Here is a 26,898-nt window from a genome sequence, read left to right on the forward strand (position 1 = left end):
CAACATTTTTTACTGAACAGGTATGTTGGATATGCCAATTTACACTTGTGACAAAGAGGAAGACGTAAACCATTTCTTGTTCACATCTAGAATATGTCACTGACACTTTTGGGAAATAGGTGTTCAGAGTTTTGTACACTTACTGAATATGATACAAGAACGTCAGCTATCAGGCAGCAGCATTAGGACAACCACCTAAGTTGGCAGACTGTAAGTTTGCCCATACTGTGTTCAAATCTATTCTCTTTTTACTCCACATTCTTCACCAAACAGTTATCATTACAACGAATTATTTCTTCAGAAACAATAAGAATGAAAGTTGCAGTGGTATATTTGGGGTGATGCATAATAAAGAATTATAATGAAATTAATATATTTTTTAAAGTCATTTATGCACATATTGCGGTTAAGTCATATTGGGCTATAAGTGCCTTGTAATGCATACTTTTACTGCAAAGTCAAAAATTTTCAGAAGCTACTGGACGTGCTTCTACATTTTTGTAGGGCCAAAGGGAAGTATCTCGCTACTACATCAGTTGGCAGTAGCATTTTTCACATCTAAGTCTGTACTGAAACTGTGCAAAAGATTAGGAAAACCACTGGCCCATTAAGTGTTTTCATCTTTCGCCTTTCTGAAAATGTGAATCACCGTGTGGTAGTATGGTGACCAAAACTTTGTTTCAATTACATTCAGCCATTCTCTGAACAATTTAATGGAGCAGAAAATGGTAACAGAACAAGCACTGAAATAGGTGCAATAAGGGCAAAAGGTTTCAATAACACAGTATCAGCTAAGCTTGATGGAGAAAAATTTGCAATTCTGGAACCAAAATGTACTGGCAGAAGTATGCTTTATTAATTACAAGGTAACAAGTTAATTCACGGGATAACTGAATGAGCATTGAATACCTGTTAGTTAATTCATCGGATGATTAAATGAGCACTGAATAACCATTAGATGGTAAAACATAACTTTCCAAACTCTATGTAAAAAAATACAATGAAGAGTTTGAATGTTGTAAAGACCTACACTGATCAAAACCCTGAATATTATCAACACACTAAAGATACATGGTGCAAATATAGTTTTACAAAGGAAAGAAGCTTTCATGTTGCAGTAAAATGTAGAGTACAAAGAAATTTCCTGACAAAGCAATGCAGAAGAATAGAAGTAACTTTATAGACAATGAGAGATAGATATTGATAGATCAACGCTTTGAGATGGATGGAGTCATTACTGAATTGTGCAGTTGGTATAATTATTGTCTGAGTAAAAGGGCTGGGAGTTGAGTTACTTTTCTGAAACACTTCTCTTTAAACTTTAAGTATGCTCTTATACAGACAAAAGATTTACATACACAAATTTTTCCATCCTCCACAGTACAATATACTAGCATAAATTTTTTTTCAAATGCTATTTTGAGCCAACATAAAAATTAAAACTTGAGCAAATTTTGGTCGTAGGTATGACTGGCTAACCCTTACCACCACCACGATAAGACCCTGAATGTCACACAATGTTAACCAGACGCTCAGATATCCTCTGCCAGTAGCATAATTGCACGCAGAATGGAGCAGCATATAGTTAATTGAACCACTATTTCATTCTAGTAGTTCCACAACAGGGCTGAGAGAGAGCGAGAGAGAGAGAGAGATAGAGAGAGAGAGAGAGAGAGAGAGAGAGAGAGAGAGAGAAATATCCTAATATATTTCTATCACCAACTGCAGAACAAATTCTTAATTAATTTTAACCCTGCTGTTCTGTTCACTTTTACTTGACATATATACTGTTCGGGTCAATATGACCCGACATATCAAAATGCTTTAGAAACATAAATTTTGGTACAGTTTTAGCTATCGACATTGTTGTTCTATTCCAGTACCTTGTTAGTAATAATAATAATAATAATAATAATAATAATAATGGTAATAATAATAATAATAACAATGCATACAACTTTATTGAGGGATATTTTTCATTTAAATATGCACATAAATTTGAAACAACAGACAGTTTCCATTACAGGCATTCAACTTAGAAAGCACTACAGTTTTTCCATACTTCTATTCTTATTGTTGACAGTTTAGACGTAAGTATTGACATTTTCTAACAACAGACAGTTGTCATTACAGATATTCATCTTAGAGCACACTACAGTACAGAACACACTACAGTTTTTTTATTACATTCCAACATAGAAAGCACTACAACTTTAGAATCCTCTCTTCTTACTGATTGTAGTTTAGGCACAAGTATTCACATAAATTTGAAACAACAGAATTTTCAATACAATCATCTTATAAAATACTACAGTTCTTTTCTTACTGCTTGCACTGTGGACACAAGTAGGTTACATGTTTCTTGCAAATATGTTTACTACATTTTCCACACACCATGTTTGTTTTATTGTCATTACTTGATGGACAGAACTTACAGCGTGCACGTTTTGTAGATTTTCTTGTTGTTACCGATTCTGACACACCACCCACATCATTCGGGTTTTGGATGCTTGTGACCATTCTCAAAGAATCTTCTGTTCTTGGGAAATGCGTTCTTGATGCAATATGTTCTTTTATCAGTGACTTTCCAAGTTCCTCCAAGAATATTCTCCTTCTAGTCAATTTGCTTGCATTCCAATTAGGGTCAACCGAAATCCACAAAACGTATGCATTATAAGCAGAAACATCAAGAATATTGTAGAAAACTATCATTGGCCACCTATTACTTTTTCGTTTGCATGTATATGTACCTAATAACTGATCAAGCGTGTCTACAGCACCTTTGGTTGAATTATAGTCCAAAATCATTTTTGGCTTCTTATCAGCCCTGTCACTGATTTCCGCATCATGGTGGAGAGTGCTCATAAGTACAACATTCTTGTGTCTCTTAGGAATATAATTAACCACAGTAGTGTCATTTGTGAAGTAAAATGAAGAGCTGTGTACCTCCTTGTTGGTCATTTTGTGTGGAAGCTCCGGCTTATTTTTCCGTATAGTTCCCAACATAGTCAATTTCCTTTTCAGAAGCAGCTGCCCCAAATTGTACGACGTAAAAAAGTTGTCACACGTGATATTCTGACCACGTAACTCAGAAGTGAGATCAGATACCACCCTCATTCCCTGATTTCTTTCTGGTGCCGCTCCACTCACCTTTCCTGTATAAATTTGGGCTTTCAGTACGTATGAAGTTTTGCTGTCACACATGGTCCATATTTTGATCCCATATTTTGCCGGTTTACTTGGGATATACTGCTTGAATGGACAGCGACCTCTAAATGCTACTAACTGCTCGTCAACAGTAACATTTTCTCCTGGATTATACAGTTTAGGAAGGACCTCTACCCACTTCTCCCAAATACTACGAATTGCGGCAAGTTTGTCAGTACGTCGTCTTTCCTCTCTAGTAGATTTCTTGTCAAATCGCAGGACACGTGATATCTTACAGAATGTTTCATGAGACATGGTTGCTCGAAATATGTTTCGCCCAGTATCTTTATCCCACAAACTTTTTGTAGACTCCCCATGAGATCGATATACACCCGCTAGGAGTAAGAGTCCTAAGTATGCATGGAAAACAGAACCATCAATATCTGTCCACTGTTCACCATAAACTCGCTGCCCTTCAATATTTGTCATCTCTATTATTTCATTTTGAAGCGCTGTGTGAAATACTGCTTCAAATGAACATTTTACATCAGATATTCTGCTGACTGCATACCTGGTAACTCCTGGGGTACTCTTGATGATGTTCGAAGCTGGTAGGCGACCATGTTGTGCTGGTGGATGCAACTGCCATTCTATATTCCCATTTTTAGAAAGAAAAGTCTCTACACTATTTTGTATGGGCTGTGGACTGTCGTAACTGTCATCGGAACACTCGCTTTCAGATGCATTGCTGATGTGATCTTCAAACTCAGAAAGTGATCCTTCATCTGGTGAGGCATTTACTATTTCTTCCAACTCACGATCATTCAATGGTCTCATCGCCATGGTGTCACAAGTCAAACTGGGCAGAAACAAAGCATTCCAATTATTGAGAACTGCCAATTATTATTTCCTGGGGAAAGCAACAAACAAGCCCATTGTTGTGAACGCATGGAGCTTTAGGTGATTGTTGAGAGTAAGTTGGAATGATGCAGTCACTATTCCCACACAACACAACAAAAATAATTTTCGCCATTTCCAGATTTTAGAAATAAATACGAGTTACACTAAACATATTTGTGTCGGGTCATTATGACCCGAACATTACATATGCAACTATTACAGTTGAAGCCCAAACTTCTTAAACTTTTTTAAAACCTTTTAAAACACATGCTGCTCATCCATTTTCAGACAAAGTCACAAAGTTTCATAAATATATATTGGTATTTACATAATGTAAAATAACGTTCATATTCGTTTCGGGTCATATAGACCCGAACAGAACAGCAGGGTTAATGCAGCAACTACTGGGACAACAAAAGAAAGGATATGTTAAAATACCTATCTTGTATCTACAATAATGATCATTATTAAGTAAAATAACACATGTAATACTGCTCTACATAATGCAAAGTGCTAATCAAATAATTTTAGAAAAACTACCAATTTATTTGTGAAGACTTGTTGTACAACGCACAGCTGAAAGTATAGCACAGAAAATTCCAAAAATGTCACGCCTTCAATTCAGTAGTTCCCATTATGTACGGAACCATAGGAGGTGACTGCTAGTTTTATGACATCTCTCTTTTCTATATATATATATATATATATAAAAAAAAAAAAAAAGGAAATCATCTAGTGTGTCTGCCCCATATCACTTTAAGTGTGAGCAACTGTCTTAATTCTCAAACTGTGTTAATGTTATGTTTAGGAATCACCATCATCATTATAAACTATTTTATAGTTTCAAATTTTATTTATCTACCTTTTTGTTTTCCCTGATTATTTTTATTAAAATTTGTTTTCTTATACAGGATACTTCAAAAAGAATATATGTATTTTGAATGCATATACTTATTAAACTGTGAGAAATACAACTATGAAAGTTGGGACACACATTCACAAATATCTCAATTTTAGATTACAAATGTTCAATATGTCCTCTACCAGTGACACAAACAATGTTACATTGATACTCAAGTTCCTCCCATACTTGAGTAAGCATGTTCATCATCACTGATGTTATGGCAGTACAGATCATGTTGTTCATCTCTCCTTGGTTCTGAGGCAGTGTTGATGCACAGAGTCCTTAATGTAATCCCACAAAAAGGAGTCACAGGGTGTCATATCTGGAAACCATGGAGGCCATCTGAGAAGTGCTAATTTACCGGCGTTCGATGACCAATCCAATGGCTCAGTAGTGTTTCATTCAGATATTCGCATACATGGCAACTGCAGTGAGGGGTTGCCCTGTCTTGTTGAAAAATGAAGCTGTTCTTATTCAACCTCAGAAACAACCAGTTTTGTATTGCAGCCAGACATAGCTGATTGTTAACCACGTTTCCATCAAAGAGGAAAGGGCTATAAACAGATCAGTGGGATATCGCAAAACACATTTTTGGTGAATCTTGTATGTGTTCAGTGTGTGCATGTGGGTTCTGCAATCCACAAATTGGAACACTGTGTTTGTTTACTATCCCACTCAGGTGGAAAGTTGCTTCATCACTGAATACTATGCATTGTGCAAAATTTTTATCTTTGTCAATAACTTTCTGAAGCTCGCCAGAAAATGCTTCAAATTTGCATTTGTCTTCGCGACGTAGAGCCTGTAACAGCTGAGCCTTTAACAGCTGTAACTTGTATGGCTTCATAATCAATGGAGATATCAAAACATGCCAAATTATTGCCGTTAGCAGTTTTAACTCCCACCTGTAAAGTGAGTTGATTTTGTAGGATTAAGCTGGAAAGAATTTTGAATATGTGTGACATTTTTGTCAGAAACACAAGGGCAGTCAGGACTTTCCTCTTTACACACACATCCTGTGTCTACGAATTGTCGATACCATCTGCGAATATTTCATGCATTTGGAAAATCAGTTTGGTACCTCAAACACGAAACATCTTTGTGCTGTAATCATGGAATTAAAATTCACAAACTTGAGAAAACAAAATTATCTCTGCTGCGGAAGAGCCATTTTGCAACCTGTGACAGTAACCAAGCAAACAGAAGACAGCCGACATATAGCATCAATGAATATAAACTAGATAATGTATTTGTTCCTCTAATAACCAAGCTCTGGTGCAACAATCGATAGCTTTGACAACATAATACTTTTTAATACATATATTATTTTTGAAACACCCTGAATATATTACTCCTTGCTTTGTGGTTGCACTGTTATCAGGGAAGGGGAACACTTTCCTTACACAGTATACGATGTCTTAACACAATTCTAAAGTTTTCCCAATCCTTTGTTTATTTTAGTCTTCTCTCACAACTGATTATCACATTTCCTTAAGACAGTTCCATCTTTTATTTCATTCATTGTGGGCCTTGAGAAAAGACCACTTGTTCCCATTAATAATTCTCCTAACTGATTGAAAATTATTTTTTACTAATCTCAGCTCAGATAAAGCTCTGATTATTGTCAATCAACGAAGGGAAGAAAAAAAGACATGTAACAAAGATACATGAGGGATGTTCCCTATTGATTTACACACTATTTTTTCCCCATCATTCATGGTGCACTATCTGACATATCACTACAGTTGCCAAGTACGTAGTGCTGTAGCCTAACCATCGGTGGCAGGACCACTGCTAGAAATGTAATGTAATCCCTGCATAGCATAGCCCCTTTTCCCATCTGCTGTCATTACACAAGCAAACAACATACAGTGTGAACATCAAGGACAGCACTGGACAACATGGTTTCTGTGGAAGGAGGGTGTAAACACTGTGGATATTCACAGGCACTTGGTGGCAGTGTGTGGGCTGATAGCTAGAAAAGTAGACACACATCAATGGAAAAAGCAAATAGTTCTGGAATTAAATTGACTGAGTAACACGAGGCAACATGTCAGAAGTGAAAAAGCATATTCAAGAGAATACACACACCACATCACGAAACTGCAGGATTTGCCAGAAGTACTCTGCACTGCACAGTACCTCAAGCTCGGGAAGGTCTTCAACAGGTGGGTTCCCAAATCAGTGAATGCAGCACAAACAACAGCACAAGAATGTGCATGCAGTGATCTCCTTCAATGACATAGCCAGGATCCAGGTTTCATGTCCAAAATAGTGATAAACGACAGGACTTGGCTCCACTACCATGAGCGGGAAACCAAAGCCCAATCAATGCAATGGAAGCATATAGGAAGCAACCCCCTACCCCCTCTACCCACAGAAGCAGTTCCGTACAGTGTCTTCAGTGGGAAGACACATGGCCTTAGTTTTCTGGGATAAGGACTGAGAATTCTTCATTGACTGGCTGGAACCACCATTAAAAGCATGTTAGCAGTATTTGGAGACTCTTTGGCAACTGTACCCTGCAGCTCAAAATAAATGGCCAGGAAAGTGAGTGAAAGAAATGCTCTCCCAACATAACATCGGTTGCCCCCATATGAAACACACAACTACAGCTGCCATCGATGACATGGGATTCTAGGTACTGTCACATCCACTATATTCACTGACTTGGCCCATTCTGATTACCACCTATTCACGGCTATGAAGAAACTTCTACACGGACATCATTTCGTAGACACTTAGGAATTGAAGCAGCTGTCCCGCAGTCGATGCGACAGACTCCAAAAAAGTAATAAGAGGAAAGCCTACAGGAGTTACCACATCAGCGGTTCAAGTGTGTGCATCTCAATGGAGACTATGCTGAGAAAATGCACGTATCTGCCAAGGCACAGAGGTTGTTTGTTTGTTTGTTTGTGTGTGTGTGTGTGTGTGTGTGTGTGTGTGTGTGTGTGTGTGTGTCAATATGAAATGCTCCTTGCAGCGTGATAGCCTGTCACATGATATGCCAGCAATCCAGCCATATAAGGAAAGAAACAAAATACAGATATTTCTAATTATAAACAAGTATGTTCTATACAACCAACAGGACATAATCAATTATTTAATTACACTCAGACTTGTGTGTGTGGCCTCCATCTTCATCTGTTTTCTGCATGCCTGATTCAAACTTATGGCCTTCATTCACTTCTGATGTTCCAAAATTGGCTTCAAAATCTGCAAAGCCTGCCGAACCAAAATCTGCCCAGCCTTGATCGGCCACTGCCACACCACCAGAGTTACCACTGTTGCCCCATGGATTTTCTGCATCTTCCACTGGGGCAATATCTTTGAAGAACACTGGATCTTCTGGTACCGCTGCAATGTCTTCAATGAAAGTTGTATCATCTGATGACCCCTTGATGTGTGCCACATCCCAAGCTGAAAATACATTAAGACTAATTTTATTGACATTTTCTTTTTTACAACTGCACCAATAACAAAGGCCAAAGACTTGGGCCAGTTAATAATGATAAACATTTTGAAATTTCAGTTACTGAACTGGTTCAAATGGCTCTGAGCACTATGGGACTCAACTGCTGTGGTCATAAGTCCCCTAGAACTTAGAACTACTTAAACCTAACTAACCTAAGGACATCACACACATCCATGCCCGAGGCAGGATTCGAACCTGCGACCGTAGCGGTCGCACGGTTTCGGACTGCGCGCCTAGAACCGCGAGACCACCGCGGCCGGCAGTTACTGAACTAGCAAGCATGGTACCTACAGGAGTACTGCACATTCTCTTACAAACTGATGTGGGATTCCTCACAACAAAACAAAAGTCTGCAAAAAAACAAATGTCTGAAATCCCTTTGTTTTTCTTTATTCAGGAATTACTGTAAACAACATGCTGAATTTTGACTAACAGATAAAAAAAGCGATTCATCAAAACTACTGGGCAAACAGCTGTACTCTTAGAAATATGTCAACAGTTCGCTACAGGCAATGTCTTGTAGTTTCATACTATTCTAAAAGAAGACCTTAGGGAATTCAAACAAAAATACAGCTACAACGAACATCAAAGTAAAGTTAACATAAAGACACGATTACTCAAATACTACAATGTATTTATTAGACAAACACAAGAAAGATGGAACACTGACCAAGAAGCCCGCCAACGCACGCGCACACGCACAGACACAGACACAGACACAGACACAGACACAGACACAGACACAGAGAGAGAGAGAGAGAGAGAGAGAGAGAGAGAGAGAGAGAGAGAAGGAGCAGAGTTGGGAGATTACAGAGTGAGTGTACATGCATTATAAACTCATGAAGTGTTCAAAAAAAGTGCTGAATACTCTCAGACTTGGTAGTACTCATTGATACAAGGACAATTAGTAAACATGGGTCCAGAAATGCATAAATTTTGCAATAAACTTGGGCTTACAGGTGGTGTACATTCACGACAACGCACCCCTCTACTCTCCGGCATAAGGAATGACACACCCTCGCAATATACCCCGTTGTTGTGCCTGCTTGCACTCACTCACTGATGACGTGACCCTGTAGTGTCTGCACATTGTTGATTGGGGTAGTGGGAACCAACTTCTTCAAGTGTCCCCATAACCAGAAGTCTAGGGGATTGAGGTCTAGGGAACAAGCAGGTCGAGGTGTGGGGATCCCGACCAATCCAGCAGCCCTGAAATATCTCCATCAGATGTCCGTGCACATTGTGATGAAAGTGTGCTGGTGCACCATCATGCTTGAATCATTCATTCATTCATTTTTTTTTTTTTTTTTTTTTTTTGCTGCAATGGCACAGCCTCCAGCAAGGTACGCAATACATTAATGAGAAAGTCCAGATAGTGTGCCTTTATTAACCTTTATTGTAGCACATATGGTCCTATTAACCTATCACCAAGTACACCTGCCCATACATTGATTGAGAATCGGTGCTGATGCCCTCTTTCCCGAATTGCTTGGGGATTTACATCTATCCATACATGCTGGTAATGGAAATGCACAACAACATCTCTTGTGAACCCTGCCTCATCGGTAAATAAATTCTTGGATGTGAACAGTGGATCTGCGGCACACTTCTGCAACATCCACTGACAGAGCCACCATCTGACATGATGGTACTGTGGCCCTAGGGCCGCAACACACTGCAGATGATATGCGTACAGTAATTATTCACGAAGTACACTCCAGATAAGAGAGTGAGACATGCCTTCTGCTGCTGCTAATCATCACACACTGGTCACAGGAGTTTCTTCCACTGAATGTAGCACACGCTTCTTCTCAGGCGTGCAGACTGTGTGGCATCTTCCACTGTCAAGTCTTCAAAGGTGCAAGGGTACCTGTGTCCCTCAGACACTGGAAAAGCCAATTCGACATTTTTCATTGTAGAGGGCATGGGCTTGCAAGATATGTAGATTTGCTAAACCATAGCAGAATATCACACCGACCACTTTAGTTGTTGAGTAGTAAGCTTCCATTACTACCAAGCAGTGGAAGAGAGAAAATGTAAATGCACTACACCATTTGTATATACATACAGCACACTAACAGTAAACACGTAAGTGAATTCTCATTTGGAAGAGCACCTAGGGTTGACAGTACTGTACAATGAAGCACAAAAACACGATGAAAACTAACTTGGCCAACAATACAACTCGAACCACACAACTGACTGCAGACGACCTAACGGTAGGTAGAGTACTGTGAGTAAGACATCATAACATCCTGCCGACACATTTGACAAAGCGCTAATGCAACGACTGTACTAATATCCACAACCAAGCATCATGCAGCCCTTCCTATAAACACATTTATCTTGCAAAGTATGCCTTTCCAGACCCATGTTTATTGGACTTATTTTACTTGTTTTCATGAGCACTACCACATCTCAAAGTATTCAACACTTTTTCTTTGAACATCCAGTATAATTTATGCGTAATAATATATTTGATTTGTAACAGAAAATGGAAAAACACTCCATCTTAAGCACCAAATACAAAAACCAAAATAAAAAACTCACGATCAGTTGAGTCTATCTCCATGTGGAGTATCTCTGTACCATCAATTGTTCCCCTTTCTTCTTCATCGGAGCTGTTCCCTGTACCTTCATCTTCATTTTGCCATGTGCTGTAGGATAATTTTTTTAAAATCACAAACAGTCTAAAAAAACAGTAATCTTTCAAGTGAACACATCTACACATAAGTTAATTTACTCCTTTACTGATCAAGACAGAAATGACCTATTCATACCAAATGCAATCATGACTAAGTTTCATGTATCCAACACAATCATAGGTTTTATATTCCTGGAGTTTTTTTTATCAGTTAGACAATGTTTGCAAATGTTTATGTACTTTGAGAAAATTCACTGTTTACAAATCATGCATACCTCAAAAATAATTCTTACATTGTACAGAATGGGTATCTTACCTGCTATGCTTAGATATTATGAATATTATTAATGGATTCTGTATGTGAATGAATGTCACCTTCTACAAACTGTTTTGGTGAGCCTTTCATTGGTGACATTAACTTTGCTAAAATTAGTCTTAGTCTTAACCCAAATCATCATGTACTTCTATATAAAAGAGAGATATGTACAAAAATCCTCACACTTCTCACATGTTTCTACTATGTATTACGCCTCCTCCAAGGCCACTGTTAAGTGCTGTCATCTTATGCCTGAAGGTTATTGAAGGGTATCTACAATCAGTGTACTTTTAAAATCTTGAAACTGTACCATATTTACTTTTTTCTCGTGAATAATATTGATTACACATGTTGAATCTTCATGAAAATATACCTTGGAAATATTCTGTTAATCAGAACAATGAAAAATCAGTCCAAAGTTGCAAGTATGCTGGATGTTCGCAAATATTCTGTTAAAGAGTTTAAAGTGAAATTGATCACAAGAAGCCCAAAAGAAGCTAGGACTTAAACTGTTAGATCTCAGAATGCATGGTAATATGTGGTAGAAGCCAGGGTATTGTGTGTGTTACCTCAACCAGATGTGTCTGAAGAACCCAATTAACAAAATTAATTAAATATTTCTAGTAAGTAAAATGCATACTTAACTGATGGAAGTTTGCTGTAGTATGAGAATGGACCTACTGGAACAAATGAATCTGAGCCAACAAATACTGAGACAGTAATGAGACAACATATGTTACGATTAGAATTCTTCACATAAATGTTGTAGAGCAAATCATAGTGATGAAGGCAGATTGGGCAGGTATAATAATTTTTGACCTGTATGATCCAATATTCATTGTTTTTGATATTGTGAGAAATTCCTCAGTAAACTCTTTCCTGTACTATACTACTGTACTATATTACTTACAGAGATATCAGTATTGACTTTGCATTTGAAACTTAACCCGAAATTTCCACTGCTGGTATTGCAGCTCAATGGCTTTTAAATTTTCCAAATATGATTACTAGTTTCAGAGTAATTACAATATTTAAAACAAAGGATTTATCTGCTTTGAACTTTAAACCAATTGCTATCTTATCTGGAACTCTGTGATTTTATACTCACATATGGAAATACATCATGATAGACATCAGTATAAAGGGGACACAGACAAAATGCAGCTTTGTTCTGTCTGTGTCCTTTACATGTGTCAAGTGCTGCTTAGTTTGAAAAAGTAAACTACTTTTACAAAGCAAGAGAAACTAGATATGCAACTTATTTACAGAGAATGCAGCGGAAACGCAGAGAGAACAGTGGTGTTGTACATGTAAAGGTACTGTGTCCAACATGAATGACAATTCAGCAAGTGTGCAAAAAATTGTTATTGAACGGACACTCAAATACTATGCATAAGATAAGGAGCAAACCTGCAATAAGGAGAGCGAATGAAACAACTGTTGCTCATAATCAACGTGTTAGTTACAGAGAAATTCTTTGGCCAGCCTGCCACCTGCACTGCACAATTCAGAAGTGTGGGCCAGGAAAGTGCTGACATGACATCAGTGCCCAGTGCAGTTGAGTGCTGGATTACATCATGGTATGCTGCCTTCGCCTCTCTAAGAGCTCAGAAATGGTGCTCTGTCATAACAGAACCTGACCAAGCTAACACAAATACTAACAGTACCGGTTACCAACTATTGCCTACACTAAGAACAACTACACGCTACCTGCTGACATAATATCGGTCATCCAGTCTCGTCTCCAATTGGCTGCTGCCGCCATTACAGATTTGTCTATGGAACACATGCCGATTTGATGTTGCTGGGGCCTGGAACTAGTGCCATTTGTCTGAGGCCTTCCACAGGCTCACATCAACCAACTCCTGGGCACCGCCTGCATCTACATAAGACACTCCGCAAGCCAAAGTATGGCAACGTGGTGGAGGGGACCCTGTGCCACTACTAATCATCATTCCCTTTTCTATTCTACTCTCTTAGTTTATCTTCGTGGTCCTTACGCGCAATACATGTTGGCAGCTGTAGGATAGTCCAGCAGTCAGCTTCAAATGACAGTTCTCTAAATGTTCTCAATAACATTCCTCAAAAAGAACATCGCCTTCTCTCCAGGGATTCCCATTTCAGTTCCCAAAGCATCTCCGCAACACTTACACTTACACTTGCATCTGACTTACTGCTGGCTAGTCAGTGCTGCCTTCACACCTAAGAGCATGGCTGGCCATAATACTATCCTGCTGTCATTGTAAGCCTGACATGAGCGAGAGCATTCTGCGACCATTGTGTCCCATGCCTGTTGCTAGTCAGGCATTTTACTGTGACAGACACATTGCTGCCCAGGGTCCATGCACACCATCAAGATACCATCTACAGCAGTTGTATCAATTCCCCTGAATAAAATATGTGGTTCATATTAGTGAGTTTATGGTTCCACGACAGCCAGAGAACTGGCTCTTTGCACCTCCCATAAAAGCTATCATTCTGAGACTTCATCTTGGGATTCAATGTTGTTAACAACTAACAGATCATCTTGGCTCCATAACAGAAATAAGCATTATTGGGCTGCTGAAAACTTGCACTGGCAGTGATGAATCTGCGCTGTGACCAACTCCCCAGAGTCGGAGCCTGGGTCTGCCCCTGAAGCTCAAAAGGCATATCAAGAGAGTTCAATGACTGAACCCACATCAAAGAATAAGAAAAATTATTCAGTGTTTTTGTCGGTCGAATAATCAATTGTCTGACATGGTGTGTGGAAAGATAGCTTTGTCACTATGTAGAACAATGTAACATTTTTTTCTGATTTCATCAATGAATTGTGACAAACAAATTATTTTAACAATAATAAATTTTAAAACGGTAGTAATGTTATACTTTGATAGTACCCTCTAGTAATCATTTGTAAAACCTTAAATGGTGACACCGAAATTGTGTGTGTGTGTGTGTGTGTGTGTGTGTGTGTGTGTGTGTGTGTGTGGGCGCGCGCGCGCGCGCGCGCGTGCGTTAGGGGGGAGGGGGTTGTGGCGGCTGGCTGACATTAACAAAGCCATCAAATTGGAAATGACCATATAATGCAGTGAAAGGTGGACAATAAAAACTTTTTTGGGTTAATTTAAATGATGGTCCATAAATGCTAGAAACTTTTTAAACAATCTAACGAACATCAACCACTTTTATTTCATTCTATGCAATATTTCGGTCTTAAGTAAGTAAATTTATAGTGTTGTGCATCACTGACAAAAAAATCTTTACAGTAACACAGTCTATTAAAGCCTGTTCAATCAAACTGTCATAGAGAGTAAATTTTCTTAATGACTGCAAGCTGCAGGGACTGATACCTGAGAGGAGAAAGAGCAAAATAGGTCATACATACATATGGTCAGAAAGACATTCCAGGTGAGATATACCTGATTGAAGGTGTAAGTGTAGGTGCAGGTTTCAGTGGTTGAAAGCACACATCATCAGAACACACCAGACTAGTGGGAATTCAGCTTGTACTAGTGTTTTAATGCCACACACTGTCCATGAGAACGGAGCACTCACATCGATACTAGTGTGTTCTTATGACCTTTTTTTTGCTTTTTACCCTCTCATAGATCGTTGTCTCATTTTTTCTCCATTTCATGGAAGAACCCTCCACAGGTGAGCATGACTGGCATAAGGTGAGAAAATGTACTATTGTACTGAGAATAAACCAAGAAATTGATAGTTGCAGAAAGTCACAGAGCAGTTTCAGGAACTTTTGAGGGGTTAAATTAAATTAGATGAGGAGTAACCAGAAAAATTGACTGTTGCCACCTCTGTCATGACCAGGGCGAGTGGTTGGTGGAAGTGACTTAGTAGCGTTTAGAAGTCAGTAGTTCAGCACCCTTGACAGGTGAGCAGAGGGGCAGGGACTGTTTGTCTGGCTTCAGGCTGATGTGTAGTCAAGAAAACATCATTTATTAAACACACATCTCATTAGTGAAAACACTACACAATTAAAGCAATGCTCTGGGTTGGAAATGCCCTTCTGGGCATTTTCTAAAGACAGCAGTTGAAGAAGTGCCGAAGTAAGCAGGTGGCTGCAGCTTCCAGCAGTCTATGGTGACACCAGCTACTAAACAGGAATGCTGACACGAGGTCGTGTGTTTGGCAACTGGACTCAGCTTCTCAACTGAAGACAGTTCACACTAGAACGCATGGAATCCTGCTGTAGAGGAAAACTGCTCTCAGCAGTATTGTTTGACCTTGCAGGCAGAGGCAGACAGCAACAGCATGCCCACAGATAAAGGTGACTGTGTGGTCACCAGTCCCAATCTCTAACAGTAGTTCTACAGGGCAGGAGGTTGACAGTGACTGGCAGTATACCCCAAGGTGGCCCACTGGCTGGAAGACAGTAAGTCCACAACATTGGACTTGGAGCTAGCAGTGGGCCTGCAGTCAGTGGAAGCCAAGTGGTGGCAGCTTGTAGATTCATGTCAACCTGTAGAATGACGTGGACTTCTAGACACTTGTGGTTGCCACACTGCATGCCTCTACTTAAAAATGAGGGGTACTGATACAAGTTTGGCACCTACTTTTTTTTTACCAAGGCATCAATTCCTGTCATATAACCCGAACAGAGCCTATAGCTTGGGCATGACGTAATCAGGCCACTATGCTGTAGTGGCAGCTATCTTTCTGCTGTGTCATGATTATGACACTGGTCCATAGGCTGACCTGGCAATGTAGTAATCGCCTGAAATCATGGTGACAGTATTTATCACATTAGTGGGCAATTCCTGACCTAACTGTTTGGTTGGCTCCAGTCTGACTCACTTCCATGGTCGTGTTGTCATTTTATCAGTCACTCCAAAAAATAGAGCTGGCACTGCTCTTTGACAGATCCAGTCACGGCACCTCAGCTCATGGTAATTTTGCAAAAACTCTACATACATCCTATAAATCACTTATTGTGTACAGTACATTCATCTTTTCCCTCACAATAATAATGAGGTTACTACAAGGTTCATTTGCTGCGTACTTAACCTAAAACGCATTCCCATGTTCAACTCATTGGGTTTTCTCCTTTTCACACATGACCATTATTTCAACAAATTACTAATTAAAAACTAGCAAAGCAATATTACCAGTCTTTACTCTCGACTCTACCCCTACAAACTACTTATCAATAAACAGATTTACTCACTAAGCTTCTTACGCTGATCAGGCAGCACCTATACCCAATTTCACTTGACTATTCCTTATGGGCTGTGGGTAATCAAGTCCAATGCCTGTAGCTTTAAGTTTGCTTACTTTCCTCATTTTGCTTCCATAAACATTCTCAGTCGATCCTTCACTAGCAAATTAAAAAATAGTGCTGGGAAACTATTTCCCTCTTAACAAATTTCCTTAACATATTGCCTTTCCACAGTAAATCGGTCTATTAAGTTCATCTCTTATATTCATCATTTCCTCCTGTCCATCTGGTGGCTTCTTTACTTGTTGCTTTGATACATCTCAGAACTTTGTCTATGCAACTGTACCTATCCTTACATTTTCCCAGAAACAACTATGCTCACCACAGAAGGTACTACCACATACAATATATTGACAGACAGTTGCGCTTATTTCCCCTCCTGTAATACTGATTATCATTGGTGACAGCTTCCCCTAGCTGGAACAGTGTTACCCCAAGTTTTGCCATGCTTTCCCTCCAGTGTGTACTATTTTCTAAGTGTCATCACCTATGCCCGGATTTGTATGCAAAATCAAATGGCAAAATATGCTTGCAAATATGGACTAAAAATTCATGAAATATGCAAAAAGAACATTAAAAATTAAAATGTTGTTGTTGTTGTTGTTGTTGTTGTTGTTGTTGTTGTTGTCTTCAGTCCTGAGACTGGTTTGATGCAGCTCTCCATGCTACTCTATCCTGTGCAAGCTTCATCTCCCAGTACCTACTGCAACCTACATCCCTCTGAATCTGCTTAGTGTATTGATCTCTTGGTCTCCCTCTACGATTTTTACCCTCCACGCTGCCCTCCAATGCTACATTTGTGATCCCTTGATGCCTCAAAACATGTCCTACCAACCGATCCCTTCTTCTAGTCAAGTTGTGCCACAAACTTCTCTTCTCCCCAATCCTATTCAATACCTCCTCATTAGTTACGTGATCTACCCACCTTATCTTCAGCATTCTTCTGTAGCACCACATTTCGAAAGCTTCTATTCTCTTCTTGTCCAAACTGGTTATCGTCCATGTTTCACTTCCATACATGGCTACACTCCATAAAAATACTTTCAGAAACGACTTCCTGACACTTACATCTATACTCGATGTTAACAAATTTCTCTTCTTCAGAAACGATTTCCTTGCCATTGCCAGTCTACATTTTATATCCTCTCTACTTCGACCATCATCAGTTATTTTACTCCCTAAATAGCAAAACTCCTTTACTACTTTAAGTGTCTCATTTCCTAATCTAATCCCCTCAGCATCACCCAATTTAATTTGACTACATTCCATTATCCTCGTTTTGCTTTTCTTGATGTTCATCTTATATCCTCCTTTCAGTACACTGTCCATTCCGTTCAACTGCTCTTCCAAGTCCTTTGCTGTCTCTGACAGAATTACAATGTCATCGGCGAACCTCAAAGTTTTTACTTCTTCTCCATGAATTTTAATACCTACTCCGAATTTTTCTTTTGTTTCCTTTACTGCTTGCTCAATATACAGATTGAATAACATCGGGGACAGGCTACAACCCTGTCTCACTCCTTTCCCAACCACTGCTTCCCTTTCATGCCCCTCGACTCTTATAACTGCCATCTGGTTTCTGTACAAATTGTAAATAGCCTTTCGCTCCCTGTATTTTACCCCTGCCACCTTTAGAATTTGAAAGAGATTATTCCAGTCAACATTGTCAAAAGCTTTCTCTAAGTCTACAAATGCTAGAAACGTAGGTTTGCCTTTCCTTAATCTTTCTTCTAAGATGTCGTAAGGTCAGTATTGCCTCACATGTTCCAACATTTCTACGGAATCCAAACTGATCTTCGCCGAGGTTGGCTTCTACGAGTTTTTCCATTCATCTGTAAATAATTCGCATTAGTATTTTGCAGCTGTGACTTATTAAATTGATAGTTCGGTAATTTTCACATCTGTCAACACCTGCTTTCTTTGGGATGGAATTATTATATTCTTCTTGAAGTCTGAGGGTATTTCACCTGTCTCGTTCATCTTGTTCACCAGATGGTGGAGTTTTGTCAGGACTGGCTCTCCCAAGGCCGTCAGTACCGTATTTACTCGAATCTAAGTCGCTCTCGAATCTAAGCCGCACCTGAACAATGAGACTCGAAATCAAGGAAAAAAATTTTTCCCGAATCTAACCCGCACCTGAAATTTGAGACTCGAAATTCAAGGGGAGAGAAAAGTTTTAGGCCGCACCTCCAAATCGAAACAAAGTTGGTCCATTGTAATAGGAGACACAATTTAGGTCGAATGAAAGACGATACAGCTACAGTAGTTTGGTTCGAGTCGTAAGCTTAGCAGTTAAGCTTTATCAGGTAGCCATTGCTATGCGTCAGGCGCTCCGTCCGTATTTATACGGGTACCCTTCCTTTTTCACGTGCTTCGTCTGGTTTGAATCGACTGCTTATTTTGCTTTGATCTGATAAGTGCCGTTTTCTTTGTTATAGGTGTTTACGTCACTCTAAGCTGAAAATGCATTACTGTACTGTGTAATGCATTGTTTGTCGCATTTTGATAGTGCGTGTTTACGGCCTGTCGCCGCCTGCGGCATGACTTGCTTTTGTGCGAGCTACCGCCGCTTAAAAAAAAAAAAAAAAAAAGAGGAATCGTCTCATTAGCGAAACAAAGGCAAGAGACTGCTATTTGTTGTTACTTACACTGCTGCTTTCTTTGATAATGATCAACAAGAACCAAATAATAGACTGCGTATGATAGAACATGTTCTGAACGAGAGTTTTGCGAAAATTTTCCTCCATTTGAAAATCTTTGCGGCCGCTTCTTTAGTACATCAAATTCTGCACAGAAATTAGTCATCTTACATTTAAAATCTAGTCAGTTGCCGTGCTTCATTTCTGACTGTATCACTATTAGGCAAAAGAATAATACGAATATAAACATGACACGATACGTATATTCTTCCGCGTTCGCTGTTGTCTCACTCTAGTTTCGTAGTTTATTACGCAGACAGGATTTAAATGAGATAGCAGCAAACACAAAAGAAAACATGGCAAAATGTTTATATTCATATTATTCTTATGGTGAAGAGAATACTGCATGTGATTCACATTTCATCAGGTTCCTATTAGCAACCATCTCTTCTCACAGGTAGGAAAAAACTCGGAACGTAGAGTTGGCCATATCGACAAACATCCCTAACAGTCTTGCCAGTCGGATTTTCGTAGTACATTGAAATTCTGCTACATTCGAAGATGAACAATACGGAATTTGTATTTACTTCGTTGGATAATGTATGAAAATGCAGTGGTCGAAACTCGGGGCGGAGAAAAAAAAGCTCGTCTTCTACCTTTTTTTTAAATTTATTTACTGATGCAGAGGTTTTGGCGCCAGTATTTATCTTTGTGCCCACAAAGCATGCTTGTGTAGCGCTACATATATTCGACGGCAGAAGTTAGTTGTGGCGGCACCTATCAACATTTTTCAGAACTTCCGCTTGCTTTGCACTCAATTCTAAGCCGCAAGCGGGTTTTTGGATTACAAAAACCGGAAAAAAAGTGCGGCTTAGATTCGAGTAAATACGGTAGTTCTAATGGAATGCTGTTTACTCCCGGAGCCTTGTTTCGACTCAGATCTTTCAGTGCTCTGTCAAACTCTTCACGCAGTATTGTATCTCCCATTTCATCTTCATCTACATCCTCTTCCATTTCCATAATATTGTCCTCAAGTACATCGCCCTTGTATAGACCCTCTATATACTCCTTCCCCCTTTCTGCCTTCCCTTCTTTGCTTAGAACTGGGTTGCCATCTGAGCTCTTGATATTCATACAAGTGGTTCTCTTCTCTCCAAAGGTCTCTTTGTTTGTATTCCTTTTTGCCTGCTTCATTTACTGCATTTTTATATTTTCTCCTTTCATCAATTAAATTCAATATTTCTTCTGTTACCCAAGGATTTCTATTAGCCCTCGTCTTTTTACCTACTTGATCCTCTGCTGCCTTCACTACTTCATCCCTCAGAGCTACCCATTCTTCTTCTACTATATTTCTTTCCCCCATTCCTGTCAATTGTTCCCTTATGCTCTCCCTGAAACTCTCTACAACCTCTGGTTCTTTCAGTTTATCCAGGTCCCATCTCCTTAAATTCCCACCTTTTTGCAGTTTCTTCAGTATCAATCTGCAGTTCATAACCAATAGATTGTGGTCAGAATCCACATCTGCCCCTGGAAATGTCTTACAATTTAAAACCTGGTTCCTAAATCTCTGTCTTACCATTATATAATCTATCTGATACCTTTTAGCATCTCCAGGATTCTTCCAGGTATACAACCTTCTTTTATGATTCTTGAACCAAGTGTTAGCTATGGTTAAGTTATGCTCTGTGCAAAATTCTACTAGGCGGCTTCCTCTTTCATTTCTTCCCCCCAATCCATATTCACCTACTATGTTTCCTTCTCTCCCTTTTCCTACTGACGAATTCCAGTCACCCATGACTATTAAATTTTCGTCTCCCTTCACTACCTGAATAATTTCTTTTATCTCGTCATACATTTCATCAATTTCTTCATCATCTGCAGAGCTAGTTGGCATATAAACTTGTACTACTGTAGTAGGCATGGGGTTTGTGTCTATCTTGGCCACAATAATGCGTTCACTATGCTGTTTGTAGTAGCTAACCCGCACTCCTATTTTTTTATTCATTATTAAACCTACTCCTGCATTACCCCTATTTGATTTTGTATTTATAACCCTGTAATCACCTGACCAAAAGTCTTGTTCCTCCTGCCACCGAACTTCACTAATTCCCACTATATCTAACTTTAACCTATCCATTTCCCTTTTTAAATTTTCTAACCTACCTGCCCGATTAAGGGATCTGACATTCCACGCTCCGATCCGTACAATGCCAGTTTTCTTTCTCCTGATAACGACGTCCTCTTGAGTAGTCCCCGCCCGGAGATCCGAATGGGGGACTATTTTACCTCCGGAATATTTTACCCAAAAGTCGCCATCATCATTTAATCATACAGTAAAGCTCCATGTCCTCGGGGAAAAATTACGGCTGTAGTTTCCCCTTGCTTTCAGCCGTTCGCAGTACCAGCACAGCAAGGTCGTTTTTGGTTAATGTTACAAGGCCAGATCAGTCAATCATCCAGACTGTTGCCCCTGCAACTACTGAAAAGGCTGCTGCCCCTCTTCATGAACCACATGTTTGTCTGGCCTCTCAACAGATACCCCTCCGTTGTGGTTGCACCTACGGTACGGCCATCTGTATCGCTGAGGCACGCAAGCCTCCCCACTAACGGCAAGGTCCATGGTTCATGGGGGAAGAAAAAATAAAAATGGTTTGATTAAAAAAATATAGTCATCGGTTCATGACAAATTAATTATTTGTACTTATTTACTGTAGAAAAGTATTGCACTGCTTTAATCTAAATCTTAAAGGGTTACAGTCTTTGGTTCCCTTTTACCCAGCATTAGGCCAGTGTGGAACATTCCCCGGCCTTTCCATTATTCTTCTTCTATGACTGTTTTGTTCTAGTCCAGATTCCTCCTCCTTAAACTGGTCTTTATTGAGCCAATCCAGCTTGCTCTAGGTCTCCCTCTTGTCCTCAAACTTGGACTCCATCATTTTTGGTACTATTCCTTTCCAATTCTCCTTACATGTCCAAACCATTGCAACTTCTTGTTCTCCTCTCTTCTGTTCATTGTCCAGGTATCCTATGGATACATCAGCATGGGTGTGAAGTACGTCTTGCATGAGCATTTCCTTACACTTCATTGGCACCTCTCTTCTCCAAACCAAGCCCCTCACACACCGCTGAAATGCATTCCTGTCATACTCTTGCTAACTTCTGCCTCCATGCTTGCATTCTCCATTATCATACTTCCTAGACATTTAAAGTCATCCAATTTCAATATACTGTCCCTTGCCTTCCTGTCTCCTCTGATTATCAGCCATCTTGCTTTCCTCCACACTGTGTTTCATTCCATATGCTTTTTTTTGTTTCATTTAAGATGTCTATTTGTTCTTGTACAGCTTTACTGTTGGTTCCTCACACCACAATGCCAATGACAACTACTTTTCCCTTCCTCTATGAGCTTCTTTTGTCTCTTTCACTATTCCATCCATCAGCATTATAAAATGTAATGGTGACACCACACTTCCTTGTCTCAACCCTGTAACATCCTAAATGAATCAGTTCTTCCAACTTGGGACTGGGCACATGCTTTCGACACTGCTTGAATTTCGGTTGTTTAGTTTTCCAACTTCCTTTCTCTCCAGAGTTTCCCATATCTTTCCTCTGAAGACTGACCTTCACCAAGTCAAGAAACGTCATCACCACATCTTTTCCACACTCAGAACGTCACTCCATGAACTGTTAATCTACCACGTTGTACGCCATACCACTACTCTTCTGACCGATTGTCCACTCCCCACCCCACCACAAATCATATTTCCATCAATTATTTTTGCTACTTGTGATACCATTGTGATCCTCGAGTAGTTATAACACACTTTTCTGTCTCCTTTCTTGAACACCCAAATCATTATTCCCTTTCCCCATTCCTTCAGCATACATTTCTGAGTCCAAGTGAATCTTAGCAACCTCTACATCATAGCAGGTCCAGCTACCTTTATCATCTACACATTTGTTTCATAAATCCCAGGTGCCCTTCCCCGTTTTCATTCTTCTATGCACTAGTTCTACTTCTAACAATGTTATATTTTTCTCCTCTTTCACACCCAGACCCCCCTGCCAGACCTCTGTTCCATTCTCAGAGCTGTTTCTCACAGATGGTAGTTTGTAAAAGTACTCTTTCCATATTATTTCCTCTGGCTGCATTATTAAGCTCCCCATTGTGCCCCTTCCTTCCTCTTACTCCTTGTAATTCCTTACAGCACCTTTTGCCGCATTCCTCCCAGCTTTTCCTCTTTTCTTCTGCGTGTGTGTGTGTGTGTGTGTGTGTGTTTGGCACCCAACAGCGAGGTCATCAGTGCCCTTACACTTATGAAAACAAACGAATGTGGAGATGAACTAAAAGTGTTGTACACGCATGCACTCAAAATGACAACACAATAATTCTGTATCACTTGCAATCTCACATGCACTAAAACCAATTAGGAGGGAAGAGAGCTAATCAAGAAATTAAAACACAGAGAAAACAAAAGACTTGCTGACCACTTACAAAAAAACTAAGGAAAGCCAGCCACCCTTTGACACATTAAGAACATCTCCTTAAAATCTTGTTAAAAAACACTGGATAATTCACAAAACTTTAAAACCCTAAAAACATTCGTTTGATCATTACATAAAATAGATGGCAGATCCGCCAGCAAATCTGCTGCAGCCTGCTGGTCAATAAATAAAATGCACTCCAATAAAACGTGGCGCAACGTGATTGTGCATGCCACAAGCACCACACATCTTAGGTCCTCTTGCCGGTGTAAGAATCAATGTGTCATAGGGCTGTGGCCTATGCAAAGATGAGTAAGAAGGACCTCATACCACCAATGTGGCTGGATGGAAGCACTCCACAGTCCAGTTGTGGGCTTGATGATATGGAGCTTGTTATCAGTCACTGCCAGCCACTTTGTTTTCCCACCGACATGCGACTTTGTACCTCAACAGCAAGGTGATAGCATGCAGGGGGATAGCACACCAAAATACCAGAGGATCACAATACCGTATTTACTCGAATCTAAGCCGCACTCGAATCTAAGCTGCACCTGAAAAATGAGACTCGAAATCAAGGAAAAAAAAATTCCCGAATCTAAGCCGCACCTGAAATTTGAGACTCGAAATTCAGGGGGAGAGAAAAGTTTTAGGCCGCACCTTCAAATCGAAACAAAGTTGGTCCATTGTAATATGAGACACAATTTAGGTCGAATAAATGACGATACAGCTACAGTGGTTTGGTTGTCGTAAGCTTAGCAATTAAGCTTTACCAGGTAGGCATTGCTATGCGTCAGGCGCTCCGTCCGTATTTATACGGGTACCCTTCCTTTTTCACGTGCTTTTGTCTGGTTTGAATTTATTGCTTATTTTTCTTTCATCTGATAAGTGCCGTTCTCTTTGTTATAGGTGTTTACGTCACTCTAAGCTGAAAATGCATTACTGTACTGTGTCACGCATTGTTCATTGCATTCTGATAATGAGTGTTTACGGCCTGTCGCCGCTCGCGGCATGGGTTGCTTTTGTGCGCGCTACCGCCGCTTACGATTTAAAAAAAAGAAGAGAGAGGAATCGTCTCATTAGCGAAACAATGGCAAGAGACTGCTATTTGTTGTTACTTACACTGCTGCTTTCTTTGATAATGATCAACAAGAACCAATAATAGGCTGCGTATGATGCAAGATGTTCTGAACGAGAGTTTAGCGAAAACTTTTCACAGTTTGAAAATCTTTGCAGACGCCTCTTTGGTAATTATATTCTGCACAGAAATTAGAGTCATCTTAGATTTAAAAATCTAGTCAATTCCCGTGCTTCAATTCTGACTGTATCACTATTAGGCATAAGAAAAATACGAATATAAACATGATATGTATATTCTTCCGCGTTTGCTGTTGTCGCACTCAAGTTTCGTAGTTTATTGGGCAGAAAGGATTTAAATGACATAGCAGCAAACACGAAAGAATACATGGCAAAATGTTTATATTCGTATTATTCTTATGGTGAAGAGAATACTGCGTGTGATTCACAATTCATAGAAGTTCCTATTAGCAACCATCCCTTCTCACAGGTAGGAAAAAATTCAGAACGTAGAGTTGGCCATGTTGACAAACATCCCAAACGGTCTTGCCAGTCGGATTTTCGTAGTACATTGAAATGCTGCTACATTCGAAGATGAACAATACGGAATTTGTATTTACTTCGTTGGATAATGTATGAAAATGAAGTGGTCGAAACTCGGGGCGGAGAAAAAAGCTCGTCTTCCACCTTTTTTTCCTTCTTCTTCTTTTTCTTTTTTTTTTTAATTTTTTTTTACTGACGCAGAGGTTTTGCCGCCAGTATTTATCTGCATGCCTGTGTAGCGCTACATATATTCGACGGCAGAAGTTAGTTGTGGTGGCACCTACCAACATTTTTCAGAACTTCCGCTTACTTTGCACTCGATTCTAAGCCGCAGGCGGTTTTTTTGGCCTCGCTGACCCATACACTGTGCAACCACAGTCCAGCTGCAAACGCACAGAAGACCAATAAAACTGAAGGAGACATAGCCTGTCTGCTGCCCAAGACCTGTGGCTAAGGCACTTTATGATGTTCAGTGCCTTTAGTGTTCTGGCTTTCAGGTCTCGCAGGTGTGGTAACCATGACAATTTGGAGGAAAAAATGAGGCCCAGAAACCACACTGTCTCTCTAAAGTGTAGTGTGGTGTCCCTCATATTCAAGGGAGGCAAATTAAAAAGACAACGACAACGATTAAAATGAACACACACTTATCTGCAGAAAACTTGAAATCCATCTTTGCAGCCCACTCCTCTAACCTCCGAACTGTAAGTTGCAACCGACAGCTCACTGCTGCAACACCAGAGGAGGAACAGAAAACAGCAAAATCATCTACAAATAAGGACCACTGTACAGGACTCCTTATCATAGATGTGGTACTGTTGATGGCTATGGCAAAGAGGGTAACGCTTAAAACACTGCCCTGAGAACACCATTCTTCTGCTTAAATTGATCAGACAGTGTGTCACCAACTCGGGTCCTAAAAAACCGCTAAGTCATGAATGACCCTATGAAGATGATGAGGTGGCCACGAAAGCCCTATTGATGCAGTTGTGTGAGAATACAGTGTCTCCGAGGAGTATCGTATGCCTTACTTATATCGAAGAATATGCCAATACAGTGATGCCTACAGAGGAAAGCCTGCTGAATAGTCGCCTCTAGGATGGTCAGATTGTCGACAGTGGACCATAATCTTCAGAATCCACACTGAGAGTGGCTAAGGAGTTGCCTTGTTTCTAACAACCAAACCAGACGATGGTTAACCATTTGCTCCAGGGTCTTTCCTACACAGCTCATGAAGGTGATACTCTGATAACTACTGGGATATGTGCAGTCCTCTCCTGGTTTGAGGAGAGAGATCAGAATTGCCTCCCTCCATGAGTTGGGGGAGCTGCATCTATGGATATTGATTAAAACATTCGAGGAGGATTTCCTTTGATGCCACTGGCAATGTCGAAGCATGCAGTACTGGATTTGGTCGTGACCGGGTGCAGTGTCATGGATCTCTTTTCTTCTACTATCACTTTCTTACATTTCTTTTTACTTTCCTGCCATTTCCTTTTACTTTCTTCTTGATTATTCCTGTTCCATCCACGACATGCTTTCTCCTTTTCTTTTACAGTTTC

At 39.9% G+C, this 26,898-nt stretch overlaps 1 protein-coding gene across 4 annotated transcripts in view; it reads right to left on the bottom strand.

Moving 5' to 3' along the window:
- Nucleotides 1–26,898, bottom strand: part of LOC126247510 (serine/threonine-protein phosphatase 6 regulatory subunit 3) — a 182,833-nt gene that overhangs the window by 17,199 nt on the left and 138,736 nt on the right. For all 4 annotated transcript variants that reach the window (XM_049948489.1, XM_049948490.1, XM_049948487.1 and 1 more), the window contains 2 exons: nucleotides 10,974–11,080; nucleotides 8,060–8,368 (listed from right to left, as the gene is read on the bottom strand). In XM_049948489.1, coding sequence (XP_049804446.1) covers nucleotides 8,060–8,368; nucleotides 10,974–11,080 — 416 coding nt within the window. The remainder of the gene's footprint in view (nucleotides 1–8,059; nucleotides 8,369–10,973; nucleotides 11,081–26,898) is intronic.

This window comes from Schistocerca nitens, chromosome 1 (genome assembly GCF_023898315.1).
Source record: "Schistocerca nitens isolate TAMUIC-IGC-003100 chromosome 1, iqSchNite1.1, whole genome shotgun sequence".
Lineage (NCBI taxonomy): Eukaryota > Metazoa > Arthropoda > Insecta > Orthoptera > Acrididae > Schistocerca > Schistocerca nitens.